Source organism: Lynx rufus, unplaced genomic scaffold, assembly GCF_022079265.1.
Source record: "Lynx rufus isolate CCGP_SWC_20201006 ecotype Redwood Valley unplaced genomic scaffold, mLynRuf1.p SCAF_2, whole genome shotgun sequence".
Taxonomy (NCBI): Eukaryota; Metazoa; Chordata; class Mammalia; order Carnivora; family Felidae; genus Lynx; species Lynx rufus.
The window spans coordinates 66,587,777-66,612,570 of NW_025814834.1; the positions used below are offsets into that span (position 1 = coordinate 66,587,777).

A 24,794-nucleotide genomic window follows, 5' to 3' on the forward strand; every position below is an offset into this window, starting at 1 on the left:
TGATATTTTGAAATACAGTAAAATTCAGTGATTTGATATCACTTAATAAATGTAACAATAAATGGACTTAATTCGTGTATGGCTATTTTAGAGTGTGAGCTTCACATTCAGATTCTATTGTTTTATTTACAGGCAACATTTAAGGGATGGATGGATATTATGTATGCAGCTGTTGATTCTGTTAATGTAAGTATTGGTCAATATAACACAAGCTCTACAGTTTTTAAAGCTCCTGAGTTTAGGTCAGCCATTTTCAAATAGTAGCTCCAAGGAGCCCTTGGTACGTACACACAAAATGAAGAACTTCTTTCCACCCAATAATAGCCTAGTGATGACGTGTGCAGCATTTGGGGACAGAGCTTGACTCAAATTCTGGCTCTATCATATATAAGCTCTGTAACTGACTTTGAGCAAATTACTTTGCCTCTCTCAGCTTGTTTATTGGCTGTAAAAAGAAAAAAAAAAATTACTGTCCGTGTCATGGGATTGTTCTGAGGAACCAACCAGAAAATGTAAGTAGAGCACTTTGCACACCCAGGCAATAAGTGCTCAATAAATACATTTATCAAAATAAAAATTAAATATCATAAGTTATTCATGGGTTTTAAATTTTTTTATTCATAGATTTTGTTGTTTTTATGTTTAAAATGCTCTGGAAGGGTTTATGTGAAATGAGTTCCATGCTAAGAAGTTAAATCCAGTGAAGACATTTGTGTAATCAAATGAAGAAAAAAAAATCAATAAAATTTAAATAAATATGGCATCACATTCTTTACAGTTTTTTTTTCTGGAAATAAATAACATACTTTAGTTCAGTTAGTTACCAGATTGTCTGTCCTACCAATCTGAGAACAAGTACTACATATGGTTAAGTCCTTTGTAGTCATTTGAAGATTATATTCATGTACATAGTAAGCATGCAATAAATATTTATTGCTTAACGCTTAATGCTTAATGTTGAATAAATTTTAAGAAGGTTTAGGCTGATCCTCAAGATGCTATGGCTTCTGAAAAGCCAAGTTCACCGAGGATAGCACTGTCTGGATTAACTTGTCAGACCATGTAAAAAACAAAATCATTAATGTTATTGTCAATATGCTGCTAACTTTTGTTAATCTTATAGGTAGACAAGCAGCCCATCTATGAATACAGCCTCTACATGTATATTTATTTTGTCATCTTTATCATCTTTGGATCATTCTTCACTTTGAACTTATTCATTGGTGTCATCATAGATAATTTCAACCAACAGAAAAAAAAGATAAGTATTTTAAGGGTTTTTTTTTTTACTGTACTGAAAAATATGAAAAATTATTTTCCTAAAAATATGATTTGAAATTTAATTTGATAACAATTAGTGATTAGCTTCATTATAACTTCATTTATTTTTTTAAATAATTGAATACAGATGTGCTTAATCTCATTTATCTCTGCACAGAAAATAATTATCTTCTATCATATTTTTAAGCAATATGACAAGTATTGAGTTTTTGTCAATGTTCGCTATAGAGGATTGACTAAGAAAAATTAATGCACTAATTGTTTATTCAAAGCATATTTCATAAGGAGTTACTTCATTCATTCTCTGAGCCACTGCTCTGTGTGGTATACATTGGGCTGGCCCTTGATGGACAACAGCACAGGATATGTTTCCTGACTTCAGGGAGTTTGTATCATAGCAGAAGCAATGATATATGTGGTGGAAATTAAGATTTGTTGAATGTTGCAAGTAAGATACTTTCCTGAGATTTGTGTTTCATTAACTTTCACATCAACTGTATTAATTTTTTAAGGCTCCTATAACCAAGTACCACAAACTGGTGGCTTCAAACAACAGAAATTTATTCTCTCACAGTTATGGAGGCTGCAAGTCCAAAATCAAAGTTTTGTTAGGGCCATGCTCTCTTTAGAGCCTTTTGGGAAGGCTTCTGGTAGCTTCTGGTAGCTCAAGTGTTACTTGCCTTATGGCAGCATATCTTTAGTCTCTGCCTCCATGGTCACATGGAGTGTTTTCCCTCTCTGTGTCTCTATCCTTTACTTATGAGGACACTAGTCATAGCGGATTAAAGGCTCACTCTTCTCTAGTATGACCTCACCTTGATTTAATTACATCTACAATGACAACATTTCCACATAAGGTAATTCTGAAGTATTAGGGGCTAGGACTTTAAAATATCTTTTTGGGGGGACACAATTCAACCTAAAATATCCACCCTAAAATTTATTATTATTATTATTATTATTATTATTGACTTTGTCTGATAAACGTGGGCAGCCACAAAAAGGTTAAGTGATGTACCCAAGATCATGCATCTAGTAAGTGATAGTTCTGATAAGGTCAGTAGTTGATCCCATGTACTGCATATATTTTTTAGCCCCTGCACTATGCCAGATCCCTAAATACTATAATATGAAACAGTGATAAGTGTAATAAAAATTAACAAAAGCAACAATAATAACAACAACAAAATAAATGGACAGAGAAAAAATAGATATAAATAGAAAAAAACACATTTATGTGACAATTGGTAGGCTTTGTAAGATTAATAAGAAGACATGTAGAAACTGAGAGGCAGAAAGATGGATAATCCACAGGGAGGGATAGAGAAATGTGTGAGCACATGCAAAGGGCTGACATAAGAGGAAATAATCCAGGAGGAATAGCCTTCCATCCAGTTTGAATGGAGTTTTGAGATGGAATTTTAAAAAGAGAAATAGTACAAGATGAAGTCTTGCCTGAGAGCAGATCTGAAAAGCCATATTATATATTTTTCAGTAGGAGCTGATGTGTCATTGAGGTATTTTGAGCAAGGGAGCACATATAGGCAGGACAGTGGCATTTGTTATGACTTGATGATGTGTCTGATTCTGTGTAAAGTACTCCACATGTGTAATCTTAGTTGCATTTTACAGCAAACCTAAAAGGCATTATAACACCACTTCCCCTGTCAGAGAGGATGTGTTACTTGCGTGTGATCCGACAGTTAGGAAGTAGTCTCATCACAGATCCAATTCTGGAGTCTTCTTCCAGGGACTATGAAAACTCAGTTCTAATTTAAAAACTGAATCCAGCAATGATGCGTAGAATGACTGAAGAGAGACCCAAGACTAGGTCAGATTCTGCATTACCTGCTACCTGGACCACATTTAAGTCTCCACATTAGTCATTTGCAGCAATGGGGAATACGGGATATGTTCAATGAAGAGCCTGTAGTGGGTACAGTCTATAGTATTATCTGTGATTTGCAAGAGAATAAATCATCTAAGAAGTCTCAATTTTCCTGTCAAAGTTGGCTGAGTTACTATAACTGTAGCACCACCCACAGGAAAAGAAATCTTTCCAAGATAAAGGGTAGGATTCCAAGAGGGAGTCATTTTAGATACTGGCTTAGCATTTAAGAAAAGATAGATGTACAAGAAATGAAATGTCATTATTGTACGTGACTGATATTCACGATTGGAAGGAAATTTAGTAAATGTTAAATGTTATTTATGCTTACATTTTCAAATATAGGTTTTTTTCAAAGATATTTTGAAAATTCCATCTTCCATTCTTACATTTAATATCTGAGAGCCACACTTAGCTAACATTATCATATATTCATGGCTTTAGACAGAGAATCTCTAAAAATTGATAATTAACCTTGAAAATAAGTTTACAAAATATACTCTAATTTTCAATTTATTTTTTTTTCAACTTTAGTCGTTATATATGTGTATATATGGTATATAAGCATATACGTATGATTCCCCAATATTCCCTGCATAGGATCAATCAAACATATATCTAGATAAAGCCATGTGACCATGGACAGGACAGCCACAACCCTAACTGCTTTAATCTTCTTGCTTTTAAATGTTACTCTTACAAGAATTGCCACTGGAGGAAGATAGGATGGGTTGACACCATTACCATTACTGTCAGGCAAAAGTTACTAATTTAGAAGCATTGCCAACTACCACTATCCCCTACATTTCTTCTAGTATTTAATTTGCAATTTAAGCATACCTTTTATATTCTGACCTTTTCTGAATGGCCTATGGTTTCTTTCCACCTTAGTAAGAAACAGGACCGACACTTCAATTAACCTACTACATAGGAGATCTTCTGCTAGATAACTTTGTGTATGTGAATTCATCTAATCCACAGACAAGCTAATGAAAGTGGCATCTTTATAGAAAAGTATATATGCTGGGGCCTGGTAAGGATAAGTAATTTGTTTCAAATCAATCAACAGGTCCATTGGCATTCAGGATCCAAAGGTCTGTTTGACTTCAAAGCCCATATTCTTTTCCCAGCGTATTCTTGACTCTTAAGGCTTTTTAACTTAGTGCTTTGGTCTCAGCTCATAGCTCTTCTAATAACCAACCCCACTTTACTAGTTTTTCCAAATACCCATAACTTCTATAAGTAATGTTTTCATTTTAATGAGTTCATGTGATAATAAGAGTTTAATAATTCATTAGAAAACATACTTTGGAAAATTAGAACACAAATTATTAATAGGTTCAAGTTACAAAAGGGAAAAATATGTAGTATATTTACACAAAGACCTAGTATAGCCCTGGTTACGTATGGGTAAATTCTGAGTAAAGCAACCCCTTTTAGTAACTATAACCTTATTAGGAAGGTTAGTAACAACAACGGTAATAGCAACTAACAATTATTGAGGGCTTGTGTATCTGGCATTATTCTGAGTGCTTTGAATACATGATCTCAGTTGATCCTCAGAACAAGACAACTGAGATATAGCTACTCTTGTAAGGATGAGATGACTTATCCTTAAAGAGATTAAGAAACTTGCCTAAGGACAACAGAGATAGGATTTGAACAAAGATGATCTGATACTAGAACTACAGTCTTAAGTACTAAGTAACACAGCCTTGACATAGTGTGTAACGTTGAAAAGGACCAGCCTGATTTACAGAGTGTCTTCCATCTAGCTTTTAAAGGGATACATTTTGCACAAGGTCTCTAAAGCTATAGTAAAACCAAACAAAACAAATTCCTCTATTAGAGCATTTTGTAATCTCCTAGTTTTATCCCCACCTTTTATTATTTTGGCAAACAAGGTATCATTAAGAAAAGTTAAAATTTGCCACTTTGATTTTTACCTCTAATTCAGAGTTCTCTTCCCAGTGTTTTCCTAGCTTCTTCTGGTAAGTTCTTGACATGGTATGGCATTCAGCTTCTGCTCATAAGTAGTTCTCTTAACATTGGCCTGAAGGCTCTCCTGGATACCTAGCATGAATATGTAAGATAAATACCAAAGACTGTATATCAACTAGAATAAAGGTGAGTTAAAACAGTTTAAGAAAGAAAGCAGAGTCTGGTTACCATTAGGTATTTGATACATTTTTTAAAATGCGGTATAATAGAAAGCTATTGCCCAATCCAAGAAAACTAAAGGGAAACAATAACCAGGTGATCTTTAACTCCCCAACCCTACAAATTAAGTAAGGATTCGAGAACTAAAAATTATTCAAAATAAATTCCCCATTACATCGATTATACTAATTTGTCCCATAACTAAAAAGTTGATGTTACACATCAATGTAGAAAATGTGTGAATCTGTAAAAATTACAGATAATTTTAAGAAAATTGGCATACCCTAAAAGAACAGATAAAGCTTCTAAGCCCCCTTTGTGAAATAAAGATCAAAAACCTTCATTTAAATTTTTTCAATGTTTCTTTCTTTTTAAAAATTTTTTAATGTTTATTTATTTTTGAGACAGAGAGAGACAGAACATGAGCAGATGAGAGACAGAGAGAAAGGGAGACACAGAATCCAAAGTAGGCTCCAGGGTCTCAGCTGTCAGCACAGAGGCAAAATCATGACCTGAGCTGAAGTCAGACACTTAACCGACTGAGCCAGCCAGGCACCCCAATGTTTGTTTGTTGGTTGGTTAGTTGGTTGGTTGGTTTTGAGAGACAGAGAGAGGGTGCAAACTGGGGATGAACAGGGAGAGAGAGACAGAGGATCCAAAGCAGGCTCTCCGCTGTCAGTACAGAGCCCAAAATGGGGCTCAAACTCACAAACCATGAGATCATGGCATAAGCCAAACTCAGATGCTTAACGAACTGGGCCACCCAGGTGACCCCAAAAAACTTTAGAGTTAGTTATTTTTACTGTTGAATTTTAAAGGTTGTCTATTCAATTAGGAAGTCCTTCAGGTCAAGGATCCTGAATCATTGGTAATTTCCTCAATACCTCCAACACTATTATACATAATGTTGACACCCAATAACCTGCTTATATTGCAGTTTCTTTATTGGAATGAAAAAAGTATCTAACAAGTTTCTTCAAACACCTCCCCACACACACACACACAGATATTGTGTGTTACATGTTCACTGTGCAGTAGTCTCCCCCACCCATTATCTATAGGGCATATGTTTCAGTGGGTGCCTGAAACCATAGATAGTACCAAACCTTAAATGTACCATGTTTTTTCTTCTACATGCATACCTATGGTAAAGTCTAATTTATAAATTAGGCATAGTAAGAGATTAACAACAATAATAATAAAATAGAACAATATGCCATAATACAAGTTACGTGAATATCGTCTCTCTGTCTCAAAATATCTTATTGTACTATACTTCCCTTCTTGTGATGGTGTGAGATGATAAAATGTCTATGTAATGAGATGAAGTGAGGTGACTATCTGCAGACATTGTGATGTAGCCTTGGGTTACTATTCACCTTCTGACCTATGCCAGGAGGATCACTTGCTTCTAGACCACAGTTGACCATGGGTAACAGAAACCACAGGAAGCAGAACCACAGATAAGAGGGCACTACTGTATATTCTTTTTCTGTGCTAAACAAATATGGCATTTATGAATGAATACAAATAACATAAAATTATTTTTACTATGGTTTTGACCCCTACTTTTCATTAGAGTCCCAAATATTAGCCAAATCATCAAAAAAGATGTTCAGTATTATTTTGTATAACTCTTCCTAATATATTTGTAATCTAGCAATAAAATGCCTGAGATAGGTAGCAGATAAAATGAAATACCAGCACATAGTTTAGAATGACACGGGTTACTGCACCAAAAGAAAATTGAGCCAATAATTATTATATGTAATACATATATTTTACGTATGCACATTACATTATTTATGGAGAGTAACATGCCTACATCTAAGTAATTCTTTAAGATGGGTTTTATTTATAGCTACGTGGCACATAATAAATGCATTTTATTTATATATTAATACATTTTTAACCTGTCTTAATGATCTGAAGAAAGATCCAGACCATGATTCTGATATTAACTAGATTTATTTTTTTATTTCTTTACCTTGGAGGTCAAGACATCTTTATGACAGAAGAACAGAAGAAATATTATAATGCGATGAAAAAGCTGGGATCTAAGAAACCACAAAAGCCAATACCTCGGCCAGGGGTAAAAATTAAAAAAAAAAAAAAAAAGAAAAGAAAAGAAAAAAAAACCAATTCATCTTAAAACAACACAGGGGTTAGGGGCACCAACCTTCCACACAGTCAAAATCTGCATATCAACTTCTGACTCCTCCAAATCTTAACTACTAATAGCCTACTGTTGACCAAAAATCTTACTGATAAACTAAATGGTTGATGAACACATATTCTACATGTTATATGTATTATATACTGTATTATATACGGTAAGCTAGAGAAAACAAAATGTTATTAAGAGAATCATAAAGAAGAGAAAATATATTTACAGTACTGCACTGTATTTATCTTTAAAAAACCCATGATTAATGGACTTATGTAGTTCAAAACTGTTGTCCAAGGGGCAACTGTATATTTTTACATATATATCTCTAGCATATAAATTTTCAATTATTTTTAATTCATCTTTAACGTACAACTAGTTCTTAAACATGAATGCTAATATTTGAATAAAAGGCCTTATAAAACTGAATATATGTATTTTGAACGTTATCACTGTTCTTAATATTCCTATAAAAATTACAAATAATTATATATGGTTTTACTTTTATATTAGCTACACAGCTTACTATTAGTGCAGTGGCCTGTGGAGAATACAAATAAAATGTAATTTTGATTGAAACTTATTTATCTAAGTAATGACTTTATGATGTAGTGATTGCTGTCTATCGGTAGGGTAAAACTAACATGAAGATTTTTAATATTGCAACAAATAGCAAAAGAAGCAGTTGGACTGGTTGTGAGTCTAAACTTTTTCCTACTGTGAAGTCAAAGACCAGAATGGGCTCAGATGGAAATAGTGAGTCTAAGCAGTCAAAGAATAGTTTGTATTCCTCTAACAACTTGGGGGAAAAAATTTAAATGCATATAATTTAAATGCATGTAATGCATTTAAATTTGTATTGAACATAACACACCTTGCCAAAGAGTCATGGCTGAAGACAAAGCCAATTAGTACCCAGCTGGCAACATGAGGATCACCCAGCACTTTTTAAATGGACACATTGCCAGGTCTCAACCAGACCTATTGAATCACAATCTATGGATTTGAAACCCTGGTATTTAATTTTTTGCATGCCCTACTTGATCTTGGTAAAATGCTTTAAGGCCTTTCCTAAAAGGATTTTGAAGAAGCTATGTTTCCTAGAAAGCATAATACTAACAGTGAGACTGAAAAGAAAGGTGATTTGTAAGTATGAATATGTATGGAAATACATATTCCATACATGAAAGAGATAGGAAAATATAAGTCTCTGATACTACAGCAGTCATATAAGTATAAGACACTCCAACACATTAGTTAAAATAATATGGCAAAGTAGAAATTTAGAGACATGATATTTTATTAACTTGAAATACTCCGGGTAGTAGAGCTGAGGTATTTTAGTAAAAAATTACTGGTGACTGAAACAATTCATATATAACATACTAGGGTTGGATGAGCTTAAAAGCAAATGTTAGTATACATGACCAACTGAAGTCTGTTTGGTATATACTGAAAGTCAACAACAACAAAAACTTTTCATTCACTCTGACTTTGATTTAACTCATGAATAATATCTCTTGTAGAATCAAGAACTTATGACCAAAGATAATTTATGCAACTTTGAAGACACAACTTTAAAAAAAATCTTTTACTAATATAATGGTTAATGGATATTTGCAAAATTTACTCTACATTCCATATTATTCTTGTTTCTTTACAGAACAAATTCCAAGGATGTATATTTGACCTAGTAACAAACCAAGTGTTTGATATCACCATCATGGTTCTTATCTGCCTCAACATGGTAACCATGATGGTAGAAAAAGAGGGACAAAGTGACTACATGACTGATGTTTTATATTGGATAAATGTGGTTTTTATTATCCTTTTCACTGGAGAATGTGTGCTGAAACTGATCTCCCTCAGACATTACTACTTCACTGTAGGATGGAACATTTTTGATTTTGTGGTTGTGATTCTCTCCATTGTAGGTAAGACCATTTTGAATCAAACTAAACTTCACACATGCTCAGAGAAGGTTCTGAATTCTTGAATGTAAATTTACTTTTGGATATGTTAGTAAAATGAAGAATGGAGGAAACTTAAAAACAAAACTAAATAAAACAAAGACCTCTGTGTCAGAATTCTTATGTTTATGCTATAGGCCTCAAAGCCACAAGCATGTAATACTTCTTGATATTTGATTTCCAAGATTATTTTTAACAAAAGTAGCAACTACGTCTATATGTAGGGTTGAAGGTAGAAAGACCTATATGTAGGTAGGAAGACCAATGCAGAATCTGAAATCACCTCCAATTTTAGCACATATGAGAACTGTCCCTTGATTAATGATTACTAACAGCCAGAATATCCCTGACTCTGCGTGAACATTCTTTCTAAATTCAAAGTGAAGGTAAGGTCTTAAGAAATGCCATTTTCATTTCTTATGGCTTCATACTTGGCAAAGACTTGTCAATACAATCATTTCTCAACCAACCTCAGTCATGTCTGTGAATCACAGTACATGGTTGTATACTTTCTCCCCTTTACCATAGCTGTTTTTCTGTCCTCTTGTTTTTTCATTATCTGTACAAGCTTTGCCCAGTATTTTAGGGTTTCATTTATTTTAAGAATTACAAATTTTAGACAGAACAAGATTGCAGAGATGATTTAATACAAATTCAACTTATAGATGATAAAACAGTCCAGAAGGGTTAAAGGTCATATGATCTAAAACTTCCTTATTGAGTACCATGTAACTTCGAAAAGGCATTCAAAACCAGTTTTTGAAAAAAAGAGAAGAAAGTATTAAGATAGAAGAAAACGAATTAAAATTTAGGTAGGAATCTCAGAGGAATAACAAGCAAAATAGTGGGAGCATTCCCATTAAATTAGGAAGAAGAAAAGAGTGTTCCTCTATCACTTCTATTTTTAACAGTATTGGCTGATGCAATTAGATAAGAAAACAGAGAGGTACATGGAGCCAGTTATCTTCATCTTCAGATCATATTATGGCATTCTTTAAAAATGAAAGAGAATCCACCAAAAACATGGATTCAGTTAGATTTCAGAAGATACAAATTTTATTTTATTTTATTTTTTAATTTTTTTTTCAACGTTTATTTATTTTGGGGACAGAGAGAGACAGAGCATGAACGGGGGAGGGGCAGAGAGAGAGAGGGAGACACAGAATCGGAAACAGGCTCCAGGCTCTGAGCCATCAGCCCAGAGCCTGACGCGGGGCTCGAACTCACGGACCGCGAGATCGTGACCTGGCTGAAGTCGGACGCTTAACCGACTGCGCCACCCAGGCGCCCCGATACAAATTTTAAATCACATGTATCAATATTCATAAATGTTTTATATGTGGACAAAAAATTTGGAAAGTATACCTAAAGAAAAATATCACTTATATTGGCAATAAAAATAAAGTAAAATATCTAGTAACAACTTTAATAAGAAATGCATAAGACTTCTATGAGGAAGCTAACATACATAAAGGAAGTCTTACTTTTCTTTTACTTGGATAAGAAGGCTATCACTCTAATCATGACCCTTTTTAAAATAAATTAATTATAAATAAAGTGTCATCCCAGTGAGAATATCAGTAAGTCTTTTTGCATGATGGAGATAATGGCAATATAAGTCTAAATGATTATAAAATTCATCTGGAAGAGAAATTAAAGTATTGCTAGATATTTATACTATTATAACACTGATGAAGTAAAACAGTGTTTTAAAAAGCTCAATAAATTCAAATAGATAATTCAAAATTTAACTTCAAATATATAGAAGATAAATAATTTGCTCAGTAGAAAAATCACATGAATCAAAGATTAAAGTGTAAAATAAAATAAATTCAAGAAGAAATAGATTTATAACAATGAACCTGAATCGAATCATCCTTCCTATGTCATCTCACAAATTTGAATCTATGAAGAAAAAAATAACAACTATGTCTACATAAAAATCAAAATATTCTATGGACAAAAACTAACCACTACCTCTACCCAAAACAAAAAGATGGAAACACAAAATACAGGGGAAAAAATTATGTAACATTTAAGAACAATAAAGGATTAACACTTTCAATAGAAAAATAGTCTCCCTAAATCAGTAATAGTAAATATCTCAATAGGGAAATGGGCAAAGGACTTAACATGGCCAAAAGAGAAAGTTGAAAACAGCCAACAAGCACACAAAATATCCAATAAATAAGAAAAAAATGTAGATATTTTTTCCAAGAAAAATGCAAATAAGTTACAATGAGATGTTTTGAAACATCATAAAGATTTTCTGGTAAAAATTATAAAGCATTACAATACTAATTGAGCATGCAGGGTATGAGCACTTTCATATATAACTGAGAAGTTGTACAAACTTTCTGGAGATAGATTTCGTGATAGATAAAAAATTTTAAATATACTGTTTGATCTTTTATTAATGTATTATCAAATGATGCTCACGTAACTAGAAAAAATATACCTACTTGGATATTCATCTCAGCGAAAACAACATAAATTTCTTCAATATGTGTTTATTTGGAAAGAACATTGTAAAACTATAAGAAATTACTTTGTTGTCATTTGTATGGAAATATTTCCATGACATATGATGAAGTGACTATAATTATGAAAGATGCTTATATAACATAATTATATTCCTGTGACAATGTGTGTGTGTGTGAGCTTGCATAGAAAAATGTCAAAAGTGATACTCAGCAAAATAGTAACAGTGATTATAATTGGTGATATTTCAGGTGATTTATATTTCCTTTTTAGCATTTTACTGTACTGCTTGAACTTTCTACATGAGTACGTATTACCCTTATAATTAAAATTATTTTGGAGGAAAAAAACGTCCACAAACTGAGTAAAAGGAGAGAAAATGTCACAATGATAATTTCATTTTCCTTTGGGATTGCTCAATCTTTTGATTGTTGTGAAATTGCTTTCAATATAAAAGGACAGTTCTGAAATCGTAAGAGATAAGATGGCAGATAAAAATACTTAAAGTCATAATTTTCTGTAGCATGGAAATTTAACTATTTCTATCCCCTCCCTCCTCACCAGGTATGTTTCTGGCTGAGCTGATAGAAAAATACTTCGTGTCCCCTACCCTGTTCCGAGTGATCCGTCTCGCCAGGATTGGTCGAATCTTGCGTCTGATCAAAGGGGCGAAGGGGATCCGCACGCTGCTCTTTGCTCTGATGATGTCCCTTCCCGCCTTGTTTAACATCGGCCTCCTGCTCTTCCTGGTCATGTTCATCTACGCCATCTTTGGAATGTCCAACTTTGCTTATGTTAAAAAGGAAGCTGGAATTAATGACATGTTCAACTTTGAGACCTTTGGCAACAGCATGATCTGCCTGTTCCAAATCACCACCTCTGCTGGCTGGGATGGATTGCTAGCGCCTATTCTCAACAGTGCACCCCCTGATTGTGACCCCAAAAAAGTTCATCCTGGAAGTTCAGTTGAAGGAGACTGTGGTAGCCCATCTGTTGGGATATTCTATTTCGTCAGTTACATCATCATATCATTTCTAGTTGTGGTGAACATGTACATCGCTGTCATCCTGGAGAACTTCAGTGTCGCTACCGAGGAAAGTACTGAGCCCCTGAGTGAGGATGACTTTGAGATGTTCTATGAGGTTTGGGAGAAGTTTGATCCTGATGCCACCCAGTTTATAGAGTATAGCAAACTCTCTGATTTTGCAGCTGCCCTAGATCCTCCTCTCCTCATAGCAAAACCAAACAAAGTTCAGCTCATTGCCATGGACCTGCCCATGGTCAGTGGGGACCGGATCCATTGTCTTGACATCTTATTTGCTTTTACAAAGCGTGTTCTGGGTGAAAGCGGAGAAATGGACTCTCTACGTTCACAGATGGAAGAAAGGTTCATGTCAGCAAATCCTTCCAAAGTGTCCTATGAACCCATAACAACTACACTAAAACGAAAACAAGAGGATGTGTCTGCTACTGTCATTCAGCGTGCTTACAGACGTTACCGCTTACGGCAAAATGTCAAAAATATATCAAGTATATACATAAAAGATGGAAACCGAGATGATGATTTGCCCAATAAAGAAGATAAGGTTTTTGATAACGTTAATGAGAACTCAAGTCCAGAAAAAACAGATGCAACCCCATCCACTGTCTCTCCACCTTCATATGATAGTGTAACAAAGCCAGACAAAGAGAAATATGAAAAAGACAAAACAGAAAAAGAAGACAAAGGGAAAGATGGCAAAGAAAGCAAAAAATAGAGCTTCGTTTCTGATATATTGTTTACAGCCTGTGAAGGTGATAAATTTGTGTTAATAAGACTCTTTTAAGGACGTCTATGCCAAAACTTTTCATCAAAATAGTCTCAAAGTCATTGCCGTGACTAGCTCAGATTCCCTAAAATAGGTGGGCAGCATTAGCAGATGGCTGTGTTTGCACTGGTAGATGATTCTGTAAGAATTGTAAGAATATTCTGTAGGGGTTATTGACTACAGCAAACAAAGGTGATTTAATTTTATTTGCTTTTAATAAATCAGAAGACCATGTGGAAAATGTTCACATCTGCCTTGTCATCTTTTCACAGAATGGTAAATATTCGTGTTTCCCATGCAAATACAACCGCACACATGCATCTATCATTTGGATATCTATAAAAGTATTTTACCTTGGCTTTGCAATGAAATACCCTGATACAAGGAATGGACATTAATAACAAATATTTAGTTAATATATCTTGTTATATTAGGGAGCAAGACTCTTCTTCATGTACAGAAGTCATTCTATATTTTGAGGTGCTTAAATTTATTCTATATCGCAACAGAACCAATTTTCATGTGCCTATACAATGCCATGAGATTATAAACATATGTAGGCGATTCATTTCAAGGAATACTTTTCATTCATCTTGACTCATAGACCAACCAGGATAAGACTTACCTGTAGAGTATTGTGCTTCATAGCCCACCTTTTAAAATATCCTTCTTTGTTCATACAATAACCATACAACATGAAAAATTATTTTAAGTACATATCGCATTCCTCAAAAGAAGAAAAAAGTGAAGATACTGAAGAAAAGGAGGAAGTGAAGAAAACGTTATTCTCTATTATTTATACAAACTAACACCGGACTGTGCTGCCTAAAAACACCAGTGATGACCCAACTCTTCACCTGTTTGGTCACAATTTTCTGCTTTTTCTCATGCAGTATTCTCAAGTCATTCTTTCGCACAAAGCAACGTTGATAATTTCCTTCCGTGAAGTGATTCCTGATGTACAGAAACCTATTTGATACTGTGGTACATGTCTGAGAAGATAATGACTTGGGCAAAGTATTTACTGCATCACCTGTTTTCCATCCTAATGTGTGTATGGCAGACTTCCAAGTCATAATATATGGCAGGATTTCTTTTTTTTTTTTATGAAATTTATTGTCAAATTGGTTTACATACTTTCAACACAGACTTGTGTTTAGTATGAGTGAAAGATCATTCAGTGGGGATTCTTGCCAACTTGCTTTCTTACCACTAACCTACTTTCCTAATTTGTGCTATTAATCCTTTTGGACCTTTTTCTTTCACCTATAAAATGAGGACAATGTCACCTTCACCTTAAAATTCTATGACTATGAGGTATATTTTACATCAATCAATAAAGTACCCTGAGCTTATAGTTTACCAAGCACATATTCATTTTGCTTTAGCTGTTGTCCTCCTACCAGGGATTTTAAGCCTAGCTTTAAAAAGTCCTTGTTGGTAGTGGCTTAAAAAGAAATGACCATGATGCATTTTTTCATGAGTTTATTTTAGGAATACAAAATATTTCTTCTATCAAGTTACTTATGCATAGGCAAAAATTGAGTTACATAAGTAGGAAGTAATTTTATTTAGAAGATTTTGTAGGAGTTTTCAAAGCAAATGTACATATCATTCATTTGCTTTTCTAAATTAAAAAGGGACATAAATTATATTTCTATAATAAATACAACATATTTTTTGTTGCTCTGGCTAATTAAAAATAAAGGAGATTTAAACATGCCTATAGAGATGAAGAGTATGGGTAGAGAATGATAGAAAGGAGGAGAGACTAAGAAAAACAGACAAAAACAGAGACATTTCCATAGAACTTTGTATCTTGAATCTTTTAAAATTGTGATGTATTTTACAACATCCATGAGGGAGATAATCACTTCTAGACATTTGTCCTAAGGTACATATGAAATTAAATCTAGGGCCAAAGATTCTACACCTACATTCAACCATTCATCTTAGGTTATTTGAGCCTCTTTTTTATTTAATGTGAAAGATACCATGCAGTGTTTTCCTGGACTATGTAGAGCATTGCATTGCATATCTGTTAAGCCTGTTGAAAATAGGTTTTGACAATTAGGGAACCATACAAAATCTATTACATTTGTAAGGTTTTTAATACATTAAATTAAGAAATTAATATCATCTTAGATTTAAATTCAGTCTACCTTCATTATTTTGAGCCCATATAAATATAACTGCATTTTGCATATTTATATATTATGAAAAGATATATGGTAGATAGGTTTTTGTGTGATTTACTATTAATGTTTTTACATTGCCTTATTTTTATGTAAAGTAAAAAATATTGGCAACTGGTTCCTCAACAGTTTCTTCTTAGCATTTCAAAAACAATTTACAAATTTCCTCTTTTCTCCTCTTTCATGCTGAACCAATTTCATGCTGAACAATAATTTTTTTTAATATAACATAGTTAGGTTTTGTATATATACGTTTTCCCAGGAATGTCTAGTTGTGACTTTTTATCAATTAAAAACAATATTTGGGATTAAGAGCTTATTTAGTACTGTGTAAGCTAAAGTAAAATTAGACTTTGCTTTTCATGTAAGGTACTGTTTGGTACTGATAATGAGATACCAACGTCCAGAAGGCACTGTCATACTAATATTTAAATCACATAATCACTAAATTCATTTTACCTAATGATATAGAATGGTAGTTACACTCTAAAATTTAAATTAGAACTAAATGAAAGCAAACACAAATGGAAATAAAGATTTGAACACAAATTCATACGTACAATTTGGAGAAATTACAATGGGAGAATCTCATTTTGCCTTTTTGACTGTCATATCTTTTGCAAAAGATATAACTGACTTGTGGGCTGTTTCTAGATGCTGATTGTTGAAAACCTCAACCTAAAATGTTCGGCATGATTTTATAGATTTTTGATAGCTTTATTAAAAAGATTTAAGATAAAATGCACATGTAAATAAAGCAGTTTTAAATAGCAATTTTGGAGAAATGTCATTGTAAGTAATGAAAAGAGGGCCAGCTAAATTAGAAGGGGCCAAGGAAGTGGCCTGGGTTTAGGACCTATGTATAGAGACATTTTTTTAAAACATCTGTGGTTATGATGTAATATTCTTGAGGAAAATAATCAAGAATTGCTTCATAAAAATAAATGAATAGCCATGAGTATAATAATGCTGTTTACATAGAATTCTTTCACAATTTCATACATCTGTGAATGCTCAAAATGTTTGATTTTGTCATACATTATATTGCAGTTATACCCAAGACTTACACATTGTAATAGAATGTAAAAATAAAAATCATTAACAAGACAGAGTCATGTGTGCATGTATTTTCTGTTTATGTGAGAATAACCTTTAGGAAAACAAGTTTAGTACATCCCTAAATAAGTTGAAGCTGATAGCTTTTTTTTTTTTAAATGGAAAGATAGACAGTTTCCAACGTCCTCCATACAAAGTCTTCCAGGATAAGAAATATGGGGATAAAGAATATAGAGTTCCAAAGAAATTCATTGAAATCCACAACAGAGTTTGTGCAGAAGAAAAAATTTTAGACAAGAAATGAAAATATGCCAACATTTAGTTACACAGTGACTGTATGCATCTTTTTCATGGAATAGAATAGTGTAATTGTGTAATTGAAAGATAGTATAACATATGTAATGGCTAAGGGCTTGGGTTCCAGATCCAGAACTGTATTTGGATCCCAATTAAGCCATGACTCTCTGAATTTCCTAAATACATTATTTAATCTATATGTGCCTCAGCTTTCTCATCTATAAAATGAGGATAATTGTACTACTTCACTATACAGTCACAGGATAGAAGGAGGAAATCCACATGAAGCAATTAGAACAATGCCTGACAATACAGAATCAATAATTTACATTAGTAGTAGTAGTTAGTGTAGCAACCAGTTTGCCACTAAACATGAGAGAACCCAGGCAACCTATCATATAGGAACAGAATGCATTCTTCATGACAATATTTTCTCTACTTTATGACTTTGTACAAATAGAGTACCCAAAAGAGTCTCACATATCTTATTGATATGTAAAGAACATTTAGTGATGTGACATATACACAACAATATTTCAAAATGGAGATTTGTGAATTCAAGTAACATGCGAACATGAAGAAACGTGTATATTTACAAAGGTTTAGCTTATTCCAAGAAAAAATTTGGAGGAGGTAGTTCCCAGAGTTAACTACATAGTCAAGCCAAACCTGTATTTTGTTTTAGATGTGAGCATCCAGTCCTGCTTTTGGTCTTTAAGTAAGACACAGTAATAATAATTGCTGCCATGCTAGGCCATTATTTCAACCTTGTATGCTATTATAATGGCATATAAAAAGATATAAAACATTCCTAGGGACTTCTGTACTGGCAGTTGTGATAATCACTGCAAAACAAAATTATGATCCCTGAACAGCACCATTATGCATCTTATGAGTGGCAATCACATGAAGTTCCTACAACAAAAGACTGAACTTCTTCCTTACTATAGATAACACTACACACCATAATCCAAGCAAAATTAGCTGCGGAGTACATGGTCATCTCAAGGGAGGGAAGAATTGCATGCTGGCTAGAGCAGAGACCTGTGCCGCAATACCATTTGATGCACACAGGAAGAGAAACATGAATAATTGATAGCTCTAAACAAGCAGTAGAGCAGACATACTTCACTTTACTCCCTGTTATTCTGAGTAGTGTAATAAGATATGCGCATTAACAACTGAGCTAAGAAAAAAGTCAATTGTAAGAGATTAGGAGGTATGTGTATTGTCCTTATCATGTATTTCAGCTTCTCATTTAAAATATTTTTCAGAAACAATTGAAATGCAACAAAGGAATAGATAAAACAATGGACAAAAGTATTTGGAAAAGACTTAAGCCTTGTTAACAATTATAAAAACCTAATCGAACTGTTCCCGATGTAATATTTGTTGGTATGTCCTATTTCTTGTTTTATTTCATAGGGGACAAACATCTTCTATTTACTTAATTTCCACTAGGAACAGCTTGGAATGTCTTTATGAGCCAATGAGAATAATGACAAGCAAAGACAAACCATATTACTAAGTGAGAGAAGCCAATTTGAAAAGGCTACACATTGTACAAATATGCAGATGGTTCCAGTGGGAATATTTCAACGCAGTCAGAACACACTGAGGTTCCATAACCATTGGGAATTTTAATAAAATTGATTTTGACGACATTAGACCCCTAGCAAAGTTGAAATGAGCAGTACCAAAGAAAACTTTTTTTAATGTTATTGAGGGCGGAAACAAGCAGTTCAAAGATGAGGTCTGAAAAAGACCCCTGTTAAAATTGAATACAGGTAAGCAGAGTTTTCCAGCCTTCCCAAAAGCTCTCACAAATCCTTTCTACTTTGAACCCTTCTGCAGAGTTTTAGAGCTGCAGACACCTTCACTTCCGTCTCAGCCTCAGGCAACAAATCCATGAATTCAAAACTTTTCTGATTCTTAATTTATCTCTAGAAAGTCAAACTAAACAAAATTTAGTTAATGGTCAAAAAGAACTAAACATCATATATGAGTTTGTTACTCATTATTCAATATCTACTGAGCACCTTCAATCTGTCATTCCCCTTCAATCTGCAGCCGTTAACAAAGTCCTTCCCTCTTAAGGGACAAAATGATGTCCTTCCCTCTTAAGGCAAAACTGATGACCCATGAATGATCATAAATATCAGAGTAATATTATATTGGTTTTATCATACATTATTAATCATGAATGTGTATGTATTAGATTATGTTTTATTACATGTTCTATAGTCTATGTTATATACTATTTTATTTTATGATAGATAATATCAGGATGTTTCACTCTCAAAGCTTCATAATTTTTGGTCACAACTTAAAAATAGTGAGTTGAGGGGCACCTGGGTGGCTCAGTTGGTTAAGCGACCGGCTCTTGGTTTCAGCTCAGGTCATGATTTCACAGTTGGTGAGTTCATGCCCTGCATTGGGCTCCAGGCTGAAAGTGCAGGGCCTGCTTGGAATTCTCTCTCTCTGCCCCTCCCCCTGCTCGATCTCTAAATAAATAAAATAATTTTAAAAAATTTAAATAGTGACTTGAAGTTGTGCCTTTTCTTTTCTGCCTTTTCTGCAGATTTTTGTAACTCCAAAAATACTTTGCTCATTCATTCCAATGATTTATAAGCTGTTTTGCCAGAGAAAGTCACTCAGGAGCTAAATTTTGATTCCTAATAGGTATTTTACTTTTCACTTCTATAAAAGAATTTTTTTTAATATTCAAAGTAATCACTTTGCTTTGGCATTTATGCCAAAGATTTAATGAGACAAAGACTCAAATTTATAGTTAAATCAAAATGTACGCTTCTGTTTGAAGCTATAATATTATCCTTGATGTTCTTCTCAACATTGAAAATTAAGAACTACCTTTAAAATAAAATGTTATGGATGAAAAATAGGTATCAAAACTCCACAGAAAATATTTTTTTCTTTAAAAACATCGGTGAGGCTCACAACTATGAAACTTCTAAATATCAAACTCTCATTCCGCCTGCCTTTAAGAAAATAAGAAAGATCGAATTCTCTTGTAATCTCCTTGAACAACTCAGTGCATTTTGATATATTGGTTCTAGCTGATGCCCTCTATTGAATCAGTTTAATAAGAGAGGATTGGGAAAAAAGCAGAAGTGGGAAAAGATTTCACTCATGCTTTGTTTTCCTGTCTTATTTACTTCCTTTTATATACTCATCTTACCCTAACCATCTTATTTAGACCCTCAATTCAGAACAAAGACTGATAACTTGTTTAGAGTTACCTAATTTGGCCCTGGTACTTGCAAACAAACAAACAAAAAAAGTTCTGTTTATCTCCAAAGAGTCACATATTGTCCATTTATTTTAAAGACAAATGGGTCTGCCTCCTACAAACTTCAGCCAGAATACCACTTAGAGCTGGGTTATGGACAGAAAGCGATCTGGGAGGGAGCCAGGGGGAACAAGAGATGAAATCTACTTTACTTTGTGACACAAGCCACAGAATACACCAGAAATCTGAAGAATGACTACAGTCGAGAAGTGAGTGTTTTCAGGTGAGCATATTTTAGTTTTTTTTCTTTGAAATAAAGATAAAACTTCACTTAAGTCTTATGCCTAGAGCTAGAAAGGGCTTGAATAGCTTGCTCTAAAGAAGCCGGTGCCGGTACAGAGAAATGCCCTTGACACTGCACAAACCTGAGGAATTACTCTGGCGGCTTAAAATGGCAGCCTTTGGCATTGTTTTCTCTATTGTCATTTCTTCCTGTCCAGTTATTTCCTCCTAGAGTAAGGTAGCTCTTTTTTTTCTCCCCTGCTTCTGTCATCTTGGGAGCTAAAACCAATAAAACTAATCTCTTCCTCTTTATAAAATCAATAAAGCAAATTAGACATGACATTGAAAGCACTTTAAAGAAATCTAAGCTCTGTTTTTCAGAGTGAAATACCATCTTACACCTTTAAGAATCATCAAAAATGTAAATATACAAATATATACACAGCAGCAGCATATTATGTAATATCATGAGATTAAACCTGTCACCAACAACGTGACTGTGAACTTGAACAATGTACTGTATTTTCCAAGCCTCAAGTTCATCTACAAGAGACTGACAGTTGTCTTAAAGTACATAAATACACAGTAGAAACTTTAACGGGCAGCAATGTATTCTGCACTGTGTGAAGTACCTCTCAATCTAGGATTCAGTCATAAATTCAATAATATGATACTGAGCATCTATTGTGTCCTAGAAGAATCAATGATAATAGCACTATGCTATTTTCCATATTGTAACATGTATAGATGATAGAGAGGAGCTTAATCTAGACAGGGCAGCCTAGAGCTGAATATTAAAAACTGAATAACAGGGGCACCTGGGTGGCTCAGTCGGTTAAGTGTCTGACTCTTGGTTTCAGCTCAGGTCATGATCTTATAGTTCATGAGGTTGAGCCCCACACTGGGCTCTGTGTTGACAGTGCAGAGACTGCTTGGGATTCTCTCTCTCTCTCCCTCTCTATCTCTGCCCCTCCCCTACTCGCTCTGTCAAAATAAATAAATAAACAAACAAACAAAAAAACTGAGTTACAGTTTTGAATGTGTTGGAATTTGAGGTACTATGAGTCAAAGTAAAAGTCCTGAAGGCAATTGAATATAAGACCTGAAGTTAAATGAAGTTCAAACAGGGTTAGAGACAAATATCCAGGAGTCACTGCTTCCCAGGGGTGGATGAATTCAAAGGCATGCTAAGTCAACTAGGAAGAGTATACACAGGTAGAAGCTTGAAACAGTCTTAAGGGGAGTCAACAGAATATTAAGAAAGAGAATGTGATAATGTGATCAGCATTACAAACTGCTTCAGATTTGTCACACAACTCAACACTAAAAATGTCAATCTTTGAGGACAAGTGTTTTTGGTGGAATTTTAGATGCAAAAGCCATAGGGCATGAGTCAATGAGAACTATGTTAAGCATTAATATGACCATTACCCACTTCTCATGAAATTCACCTTGCCAGCACATAGCAGGGTAGGTATTAAAAAAATAAAAACTTAAGGATTCAGACTGAATATCCTCTTTTCTGAAGTGTATGTTTGCATTTTCTGCCCATTTTTAAATTGAGATTTCAGGACATCAGTGGCAATATCAAAGTAGGGACTTCTGAAAATCTACTTCTCCATAAAAGAAGAGGAACACTGGCAAAATTGTCAAAAATCGATTTTTTCAAAACTCTGGAAATTAACCATAGGAGCTTTAATTCAAGAAACATGACTGAATCTCAGTAAGTACAGCAAGCTTTATAGTTGCTTCAAAAACCAATAGTCTCATAATCTCAGTGAAAACCAGCAATCTAAAAGCCAGTGGAAGGAGCAGAACAAGTTTGGAGCTCGCCCAAAGCCCACTTTCAGAAAACTGACAATTCCCTGAAAAATGCACCTGCAAAGCTATCTTTATTTGGCCTAACTCAAAGTTCACCTAATGCACATAGCCTTTTCCTTGGAGTTGTTCACAATTATCTAACATTGCAGCTGCCTGGGGCAGTGATAATAGTTGGGGTAAACAAGATTACCAAAAAATTTAAAAGGAAAGGCTAGGGAATGACACGTCCATAATGGACTTCCTAAAACTCTAACTTATTTCTGGGAATCTACAAGCCATCTGCATATACAGGGTTGTGAACATGCCAGGGCTATGCACAAGTACGGAGTTCTCACCTCTGGCTGACCTCGAGGCTCTGTATAAGCAGGAAATGACAGTTAAGGTAGAGTCGTAAACTGCCTGCCTGAGTCTTAAAGGCATGTCCCAACAAGCAAATAGAGGCTCTCAGCAAAGGCTGGGAGATGTAATCATGCATGACATCTAAAGAAATTTCTGTCCAATCATTAGCTAACCACTAAGTTAATTGAGCAGACTTCAGTGTCCACACAAGACAAAGAACACAGACTTTACTGATTTAGCCCAGGAAAACCACTAAACAAACAAGCAGCACCTCACCATCACAACAAAAAGCAACAAGGACAAACAAAGCGGGAAGGAAATCTGACCTTAAGATTAACAGGTGATTTCTTATTAGAAACCATGGAAGACAGGGGCAGTAGGATGACATATTCAAAGTACTTGAAGAAAAACTGAACTAGGAATTCTATATCCAGAATAACTAACCTTCAAAAATGGAGAGGTTAAGACATTCTCAAATAAACAAAAACTGAAAGACTATGTCGTGAGCACATCTGTCCTACAAGAAATACTAAAGACAGAGCTTAGGCTGAAATGAAAGGACATCAGACAGTAACTCAAATTTACAGGAAGAAAGAAAGAGCACCAATAAAGGTAACCAAAGCAGTAAATATAAAAGATAGTATAAATGTATTTTTTAAATTACTTTTTAATGTTTATTTTTATTTTCAAGAGAAACAGACAGACAAAATGCAGGCAGAGGAGGGACAGAGAGAGAGGAAAACACAGAATCTGAAGCAGGTTCCAGGCTCTGAGCTGTCAGCACAGAGCCCTATGAGGAGCTCAAACCCACGAACCGTGAGATCATAACCTGAGCCGAAGTCAGATGCCCAACCGACTGAGCGACCCAGTCGCCTCTGCATAAATGTATTTTTATTTGTAATTCCTCTTTTTCTCCTATATGATGTAAATGATAACCACAGAAAGAAATAATTTTACTTTTTTAAAAATGTTTACTTATTTTTGAAAGACAGAGCGAACACAAGCAGGGGAGGAGCAGAGAGAGAAGGAGAGAGAAAATCCCAAGCAGACTCCGTGCCATCAGCCCAGAGCCCGATGCAGGGCTCAGTCTCACTAACCATGAGATCGTGACCTGGGCTGAAATCAAGAGTTGGATGCTTAACCAACTGAGACACCCAGGCACCACTTGCAATAATTTTAAGTCTGTGTTGATGGGCGTATAATGTGTAAGGATGTAATTTATATGATATAATAGCACAAAGAATGAGGAGGGAAAGGAGATATTTAAGAGCAAATATTTTATATACTATTGACATTAAATTGGTATTAGCCCAAACTGGATTGTTATAAGTTAAAATATTAATTGTAATCCTCAGAGCAACCACTAGAAGAATAACTCAAAAAATATAAAAAAAAATGGCAAGGAAATTAAAACAGAACACTATAAAATATGTGTTTGACACAAAAGAAGACAGTAGGGGAGAGATAGAAAAAAGACATGGTATATAGATAATAACAAAATGGCAAACAAAAATGCTACCTTAAAATACATTGGAATGTCAGACTTTTTCTTTTTCTTTTTTTTTTTTTAAAGTAGGCTCCACACCCGGAGATCAAGAAATGAGATCAAGAGTCGGACACCCCACCAACCGAGCCACCCAGGGGCCCCAGTCTTATTCTTTTTTTAAAGCTGTTCATTAGAAAAATGAAAATTAAAATAAATTAAATATCACTAGACCACTTTCAGAATGGCTACACTTAAAAAAAAAAAAAGACTGACAATAACAAATATTGGAGCAAAAGGAATTCTCATACCTTTC

The 24,794-nt window shown here is 34.3% G+C and overlaps 1 protein-coding gene across 3 annotated transcripts in view; it reads left to right on the plus strand.

Moving 5' to 3' along the window:
- SCN9A (sodium voltage-gated channel alpha subunit 9) overlaps positions 1-13,704 on the plus strand; it is a 99,340-nt gene extending 85,636 nt beyond the window's left edge. For 2 of the 3 annotated variants that reach the window (XM_047083900.1, XM_047083902.1), the window contains exons 22-26: positions 133-186; positions 1,124-1,261; positions 7,317-7,421; positions 9,160-9,430; positions 12,512-13,704. In XM_047083900.1, coding sequence (XP_046939856.1) covers positions 133-186; positions 1,124-1,261; positions 7,317-7,421; positions 9,160-9,430; positions 12,512-13,704 — 1,761 coding nt within the window. Of the gene's footprint in view, positions 1-132; positions 191-1,123; positions 1,262-7,316; positions 7,422-9,159; positions 9,431-12,511 lie in introns of all 3 variants that reach the window. The other variant, XM_047083901.1, reaches the window with a different exon arrangement.
- Positions 13,705-24,794: the final 11,090 nt, after the last annotated feature.